The 8,778-nt window shown below is 40.6% G+C and overlaps 1 protein-coding gene across 1 annotated transcript in view; it reads left to right on the forward strand.

The window, feature by feature from the left end:
- The window catches only part of LOC121623068 (calcium/calmodulin-dependent protein kinase type II subunit beta), a 45,826-nt gene extending 38,712 nt beyond the window's left edge, over positions 1–7,114 (forward strand). The window contains exons 18-21 of the mRNA XM_041960206.1: positions 626–701; positions 2,213–2,307; positions 2,402–2,638; positions 3,702–7,114. Of these exons, the coding sequence (XP_041816140.1) occupies positions 626–701; positions 2,213–2,307; positions 2,402–2,637 (407 nt within the window). The 3' untranslated portion in view covers position 2,638; positions 3,702–7,114. The remainder of the gene's footprint in view (positions 1–625; positions 702–2,212; positions 2,308–2,401; positions 2,639–3,701) is intronic.
- The last annotated feature ends 1,664 nt before the right edge of the window (positions 7,115–8,778 follow it).

Raw genomic sequence — 8,778 nt, forward strand, 5'->3', positions numbered from 1 at the left:
AATATTGTACTTTTTACTCCACTACATTTGATAACTTTAGTTACTAGTTACAAATTAATACTTCTACCGACAAAACATAGAAGAGCAAGAGAGCGACAGAGAGAGAGAGAGAGAGAGAGAGAGAGAGAGACAATCAGAGCGAGCTAAGCCTTCCTCTCAGTGTCGGGAGGAAGCGAGGGGAGAAGGACACAGTAAATCTCATCTAAAGGCCTGAGACAAGAATAGCGTGATGAGCCGAGGCAGCTTCACATGCTAACAAGAGATATGAGGATGATGAATGGCGGTAGAGAGCGACGCATCGGCTACATGGAGCAGGAAGGGACATTTGGGTTTTGAAGAGGGAAACAGCACAACTTTTTGCATGGAGGTAGTTTTTATGTGTCTGTAGCATGGAGGAGATTTCACTCACGGATGACAGAGAAATGACTGATGAGACTTACGATGAGTAACAAGCTGTCAGGTGAGTCTGAACTGGGTTCAGTATCGGTGTGTTTGTGAAGGGGTTTTTAGTTGCTATCGGAGCTGAGCTGTGTGCAGCAGAGCATCAGGACTCTGTGGCTTCACCTTGATGCTGATGGTTGGTCACATACAGTCACATTGTTCTCACTGTGTTTCTTCTCTGCAGCTCGCAAACAGGAGATCATAAAGATCACAGAGCAGCTTATTGAAGCTGTCAACAATGGAGACTTTGAGGCCTACGCGTGAGTCCACCTCTCATTCTGTCCCATAAAAAGCACAAAAAAAGCCTCATCAGCTGGTGGAAAAGTGTGATTTTGTAGTGTGAAATGAACAGTGGAGCTTTCCAGAGGGAGCCGTGGGGAAACCACTCATGTGACTGCTGTAGAAATGTGTTTTGTCTTCGTATTAAAAGATTAAAAGTAATTACAGTCATTGTTTTATCCCCTTCACCCCCTCACCGACTGAACAATTAAGAATAATGCTCAGCAGACTGAGGGAGGGGAGATTAAAGTGTGTCCCCTCTGATGGAAGCCCAGTTTATCATGCATGATAAAAATGAAAATTCTCATTATGAGGCAGTCATTGTGTGTGTTACTAAGTACGTGCACTCAAGTACTATACTGAAGTACAAATTCAAGGTACTTTTACTTAAGTGTTTTCATTTTCTGCTACTTTATATTTCTACCACTACCTCTTAGAGACAAACATTGTACTCTTTACTCCACTACATTTGTTTGACAGCTTTAGTTACTAGTTACTTTGCAGATTACTTCCTGTCCAGTGAGAAGCTCGTATCTCCAGATGTGTTCCTGTTGAATGTTTGTGATAAACTGAAGGATGAAGTTTTCCTTCATGTCTTGAGAAACTTCTCCTCCTTCTTCAGCTAAATAAACTGTTTAAAAAGCCTCTTGAATCAGCTGAAAATGCAAAGCTGAAAACAGGCTGTTTTTTCTGAGATACGAGGTTCTCACAGGACAGCCAGACTACAAACATATGATGATCTGATAGAATATGATGCATCGCTGTAGATTAAACCAGCCAACAGTATATAAAGTAGTTCAAATGAGCTCCGCAGGAATATTAATCCACAAACATCAGATATGATAGAGAAACACTGACAGGAACATTTTACTGCTACAGCAACATTTTTCATACTTTAAGTGCATTTTGCTGATTATACTTACATACTTTTACTCCAGTAACGTTTTGAATGTGGTACTCTTTCTTCTAGTGGAGTATTTTCACAGTGTGGTATTAGTACTTTTACTTCAGTAAAGGACCTGAATACTCGTTCCACTGCTGCTAACAGTGAGTTACTGAGTGTAGATTTTTAGTTACAAAGTCAGAATTGTGAGATATCAAGTGAAACATTTGAGCTACTAATTCAAAACTTCAAGCTGCTAATTCAAAATAATAAGAAAGTGAAGAGTTATGAGCTTTAAAGTAAAAAGTCACTTTTTAAAAGTTGCTGCATCAAAATTGAATTCTGGGATAGAATGATGAGTTACTGAGTAAAAATTTTGAGTCAAATTTGAGTCTCTGTGTTAAAATATTATTAAAAATCAGTAACAGACAGTAAGATAAAGTTATGGATTATGAGTCAAACTGTTGTTTAACTAGTAATGAGAACTTATCAGCAGTATTTTTATTTTCATGTCTAACTTTTCATTCATTTCTTTTCTTGATGGAAATTATGTGTTTCGAACATGATATTTAAGGTGGTATTCTGACCTTGTGCTGCATGTTTCTGCAGGAAGATCTGCGACCCCGGTCTGACCTCGTTTGAGCCGGAGGGGCTGGGTAATCTGGTGGAGGGGATGGACTTCCACAGATTTTACTTTGACAATCGTAAGACTGCAGTTAAAACTGTTGCTGCTGTTTTTGTGAGTCGTTGGTAGATTTAAATGCTTCGATCTGAAGTCGGATCCCTCTCTCCCATCAGTCCTCTCCAAGAACAGCAAACCCATCCACACCACCATCCTCAACCCTCACGTGCACATGATCGGGGACGACGCCGCCTGCATCGCCTACATCCGCCTGACGCAGTTCGTCGACGGGCAGGGCCGTCCCCGCTCCAGCCAATCAGAAGAGACCAGAGTATGGCACCGCAGGGAAAGCCGGTGGCAAAACGTCCACTTCCACTGCTCAGGAGCTCCTGCTGCCCCGCTGCAGGGATGAGGTACAAACTATATGACCAATTTATGATTCAGTAAACAAACTAAAATAATTAAGAAGCTGACAGACACGATTTCACATTTAAACATTTTCAATTAAAAGCTGAAGGAGCAGAAGCAGATTTCCTGACTTAAGTCAAAAGTTCAAGCTCAAAAAAGCTGAATCCTGTGGACTGCATTTCCCATAATGCAACTCAACAGCAAGTTTTCTTTAAACATTCCCTGTCTGGTAAATGCACACACACTGATTCCAAACCAGTTGGGGCTTTGTGGCTTTAATCATCAGCATCTTTAATGTTATCTGAAGTGTTTTTACCTCTTTCAGATCACTGGTTTGGTTTTACGACCTGCAGCTTTCCTGCTTTGGTTCAGTCTCACCGCTCTCATTTAGATCGTTTTCACATGCAGGGCGCAGCTTCCTTCCAAGGACAAAGTTTAAGCATTAAGCATTTGGTTTGAGGAGACCAAACCCAGAGCTGAAAGGAGAGACAGCTATCTGCTGGGTGTGCAAATAGCTGAGTGGTAGCTAAGTTAGTTCTATCAGCTTTATAATGTGTCAGTGTTGTGTTTACATCTCGTTGCCGGTGCCCCCACGTGGATATTGTGTTTTTGTTGCCGATTTAATCTTGTAGTTTGTCGTCTCCTGTCTTTGTTGGTTGGTGGAGACCAAAAACAGAGATAAAAGAGAGTGACTGTTGGACTTACATTCATCAGGTGACACAAACATGACTCCAAATGAACGATCATGTTGCTCAGTGTTGTGCTCAGAACTTGTTTCTGCTGTCCCCAAGTGGCCAAAAAACAGTAATTGCAGGATTAATGTCCTCCTCCACTCAAATATGTTTTGTTATTTAATTTGGATGTGTGGATCTGCAGAGTCTTCACATTCTTCTGCTGACAGAGCAAACTTCACATCACAGCCAGTCTGGAGCCAATCATGGTCCAGTATGCAGCTTACACAGGTGTGATGCAGAGGCTTGAAGGGACGTCAGAGTGTTAAAGTGTTGCAGGTTTAAGCTCACAGTTTGAATTCAGGCAGACTTCAGTATTTGTCTCTTTTCTTTCCAGGCAGATGAGCAGGCAGAGAGGAGCAGAGAAGGAATCACTGGAGGATGTGAGTGAGCGTATGGGACTGAGAGAGAGGTGCAGGTGGATGGAGGGTGGTGTGAAGGAGTCTGAGGAGTCTGAGTCTGGGACGAGGCTCGTCCTCCTGCACTCTGCACACCCACCTCGCTCTTCTCTCTCTGCCTCTCTACAATCTCAACCACAGACATCGCCAAAACCTACGCTACAGCAGAGAGCATATCAGCCAAACAGAAAACTCTCGAACCCGCGCCCTGTCTTCGGTCGGCCCGGATGTGGCTGCACACCTGGACGACACCTGTCCTCCTCGCCTGTATTCTGCGGCGCACAGCCTCCAGCGCAGCGCTCTCCCGTCCAACGTTTCTCCTTTTACTTCTCCTCAAACATAAATTCTTGTTACTTACTTCTAGTATTATTATGGCTGCAGTCTATCGTTGTGCTCTTTCAACTGTACAGTATATTTCTAAGTCATTTTAAACCCTTCATTCTGGTACAGCTTCTTTTTTTATGACGAGCATGACTCTGCCTGTGTTCTTATTACCAGTGGCTGTTTTTCTGCACGACTAAGGCTGCCTGTGTGAAATGAACAAACAGCACGTGTCTCACAGAGAGAGACCAGTGGGTGTATTTAATTATCCCTTTTGTTTTGTTATTCAGTGGAGCTTCTTCCCTCTTCCTCTGGAGTGTAGTTGACCCTGAACCGGCGCCTCCGCGTGTTCGCCGGACCCCTCTGAGCCGCTCTGTGAGACAGTGAAAACCATGCAGCATGCTAAGATATTACTGTCGTTCTTAATCCAATCTCTGTGTACTGAACATTGCAAGTTAACTACTGAAATTATGACAATGGTTGAAATGATAGTATCACGTTTATGTAAATTTCCCGTTTCATCGTGGTGACTTAACTACAACTATGCTGTAGATGGTATTTAATTGCATGATATTCCGAGTTAATAACATTGGTAAGTTGGGTGTTATCGTGCATTTTGTTGATTTCTCTCTTTTTGGACTGAACTGTTGCTGAGCTATAATCTATTGCCTCTATTTTCTGGGCTTTGTAAGTGCATAAACTATTTTTGTGTTGATATGATAGTGTAGTGCACGAGGATGCTGGTGAGGATCAGAACACGTCTTTTAAAGAAACTGCTGGATCCAGATCAGTTTTAAAATGGCTGTTGACAAAGACAAAACATAACATGATTAATGTTTAATTTGTCAGAGTGGAACAGACTGAAGAAAATGTCACACCTCAGATTTTACATCAGGGTCTTAATTTTCTGCTTTTTAAAATGCAGCTTTTTACTTCACACTTCTAAAGAACATATATGTTTATTTAAAAAGCTCAAGATGGACACAGGCAGGATTTTAGACACCAAACACCAAAATTAAAGTCTGTTAATTATTAGCATTCACTTAATGGTTTGGTCATATTTTCTGTAAATTTTATGCCCCAACATAGAGGCTCCATCCTGCGTGATAATACACCAACCTGTCCTCAAGAGGGCGCTAACCTGCAACACCAGAGAGTTACTGTGTGTCTGAGTCTGCTGCAGGGTTCAAACTGTGAATGTGATCAGAGTGAGCGTGGGAACTAACACACAAGTCTCTGTTACTTCATTACAAACAGCTTTTATAGTATTTTACGATTGCTTTGGCTCAGTTTTTACACCGGAGAATTGAGAGTGGCACCACAAAATGTTTTATTTTTTTCCTTAAAAAACACACAAAACTCACAAAAATGAATTAGAGCTGAAATTCATCGGATCATCGTGGATTCAGGAAATTCATCAGCAACAATTTTGATAAATCATTTAAGTCACTTTTCGAACCAAAGTGCCAAACATCATTTTAACCTGAATGTCTTTCTGGTTTTGACTGTTGGTCGGACAAAACAAGCAATACACGATTTCTGTTTTCTGTAAAGGCTCAACAATCGATTGATTAATCAAGATAACAATCTGCAGATTGATGCTGACAGTGATCATTAGTTGCAGCTATAATCTGTATCAAATGAGGTAGTACATCATGCATGGAGTTTATCAGAGCATTACAACATTGTACATGTTCATCACTGAATTTCAATCAGTGTTGCATTTTAAAATATAATAAGATCATCATGAAATTCTGCTTTTAAACTGACTCTGAATCTTATTATAAATCATTCAGCAGAGGTCAGTTCATCAGGGTTTCAAACTTGGATTCAGTGATCTGTGTATTTACCTTTATTTCTACAGTACAGTGCATTTCTAAACAAAGTTAACATGCTTTACAGAGGGAAAAGTCACATGAAAACAGTTCAGCACTATAGTTGCAGTGCACAAAACCAAACAAATAAGAGAACAGAGAACAACACAATACACTAACACATTATTTAAGCATATTGTCTTTTTATTAGTCTTACAAAGCCCTTATTAATGCCTTATTAGGGTTAATAAGATCTTAATTGATGTATAACAACTTCTTTACTGACTATCAATAAGCAGCAGTCAGGAGGTCTTTGAGGAAGGCTCCAGTAATAGTAGATCATGCAGTTCATGCAGAAGAAGGCATTAATAAATGATTTATAATGACTAATAAATAGCCATTATGCTACTAATATGCATGCTAATAAGCAGCTAGTTAATGGTGAATGTGTGTACTTTAGTATAAAGTGTTACCTGTCCAGCAATAAAATGAGATAAAAACAGTAAGATAGTAAAACTTCAATGAAAGGCTTTTTCAAAAAGATTATTTTGGACAAGTAATATTCTAATCTACTGGATTATAATCACTGACATTTGTACTAATATGAGGAGACTTCTGAGGGCTGATCGTGTGATTTTTGTGTTTTTTTGCTTAAAGGACAGCAGGTACCGAGTTGAGCTCGTTTTTATGTGTTGAAAAATGAACCGAAGTGATCGTAAAGCACTGAAAATCAGTCAGCTGTTATTCACAGTGGAGCCATCGTTACCACAGACTCTCTGCAGCTTCTGTGTGCAGTTTCCTTTGATTTTTCTAACACTTAAACTCTCAGACAGGCCGTGAAGCCCAAACCAACAGTCCTTCTTCCTGTCCGGTCCAAACCCTCATGGTGTCAGTGCTCTAATAGGATCGCTGCTCACTTACAGTAAATGTCCCCTTTGACAAACAATCCTTATTCCATTAGTATCTGGCCTTGGTGTCACGTTCAGGCTGAACTCAGACGCCTCAGGAGAGCGTCGTGATTTATTTTCCTCAGTTCACGTGAAGACGACGGAGTAATAGAACGCTGCTGTATGTAAAACGAAGCTTTTCTCGTTTCTTTTTTAAATTTATTATACTTATACTGATGATGTTGATGATGATTCCTCTGGTGTGCATTCCAAGTCTTATCAATATTAAAATGTGATCAGGTGTAATCAGTGTGTGAACCAATAAAACGACAATGCAGAGAGCACCTTATTCCTCTCTCTTATCTGCACTCACAGACACACAGAATGATGAGTCAGTGCCATTTGAATGTGTGTGTGAGCCTTTGTCTGTCAGTGATTCCACTGGTTATTTATTGTTGTTATTTATTGATCTCTGAGCTGTTATGAAATATAATAAAACATCAAACAGCTAACAGACAATTGTAGTGAAGTAAACAGTTGAATATTTACTTCTGAATTGCCGTGGAGTGGAAGTAGAAGTACGTCATAAATGGAGTTACCTGTCATGGAGTATTTCTACATTGTTGGAGTAACCTCCATGGGAGGTTCATGAACTTGTTCTTCACATAATCAATGTCAGGACAAAGGTTACAGTTATTGCTCTGTTGCATGCAGTGCCACAGATGAAGTGCACCTGACATTGTATAAATGTACCTGGTGTAAAGGTGTTTGAGTGCAGGGAATCAGACAGAATGAATCGCAGCATTTACAGTACAAACGTTTTGGAGTGTGATGTGACAGGTTTCTTTTTACACTGCTGCAAAATGTTATTCTACTCTGTGCTGTCTCGGTTTATAAACAAGTCAAATGAGGTGGTGCACAGTGTGGGGTCAATGCAGAGCTGATTCAGCACTGGGTTAATAGTGTTAATGGGCAGGGAGCAGCAGAGGTGTAGCTTTGATCCAGTAACCCAGCAGTAATATTAAATAACACTACACGCCACTGATTATGTGAGGTTAACCAGCACTGTGTCAGTGCTATACTGACACCACAGTGCACACGCACACACACACACACACACACACACACACACACATAAAAATGTGGAGTTCAAAGAATTGATGTGCAAGCACACAGCCTTAACGAATATATGTTTCTGAGACTTGACTGCAGCTGAAGAGAGACGCCCAACACACCGAGCAGCCATGGAAGCTTTGCTATCTGCACGATATACAGGAAGGACTTCAGTCTTATCTGTGTTTAACTGAGAGGAGCTGTGGACCATGCAGTCCTTAAATGCTGCCATATAATTCTACACAACAGTCAGTTTATCAGTCTCACATGGCTGAAAAGATACATCCAGTTGGTTTAACAGTGATAAGCAATACCTTAAAGTTGCTAAAAAATATGACGTAAGCACAAAAAAAACCTTCTCCTATGAGGCATCCACAACAGTGACTGATAACACAATAAGACATTTATCCTATTAACAACAACAACAACAACAAATCATCATCATAACCATACTAATCATAATATGCATTCTTCAATACGTACCACATTTAATGTTTATAGAAAACACTGTTTATACACAAGTTATAGTTGACAAATACTTCAGTAAACACCTCAAAATGAACTTTAACTCTTCCTACAACTATAAGTGCTATAAAGCGTTGTAATTGTTTATATATTGTTACAAACACAAGTCATGTCACGAAAAATAACGTGTAACACGTTAAAATTATGCTTTTGAACGCACCGTTTCAGTTCGTTTTTCGTACTTTCACCGTTTTCTGACTAAACCGCGCTGTTCTCGTGATGATGTCACCGCCGGCGTCACCACAGATGATCAGCACCACAGTGATTGGACAGTGCCCGAGCGCGCGAGCGGCCGGGCTCTCCCGCGGTTCACGCGCCGCATCCAGCTCGCGCTCGCTTTGCCCCTCACTCAGCGC

This window comes from Chelmon rostratus, chromosome 19 (genome assembly GCF_017976325.1).
Source record: "Chelmon rostratus isolate fCheRos1 chromosome 19, fCheRos1.pri, whole genome shotgun sequence".
In the NCBI taxonomy this organism is placed as follows: domain Eukaryota; kingdom Metazoa; phylum Chordata; class Actinopteri; order Chaetodontiformes; family Chaetodontidae; genus Chelmon; species Chelmon rostratus.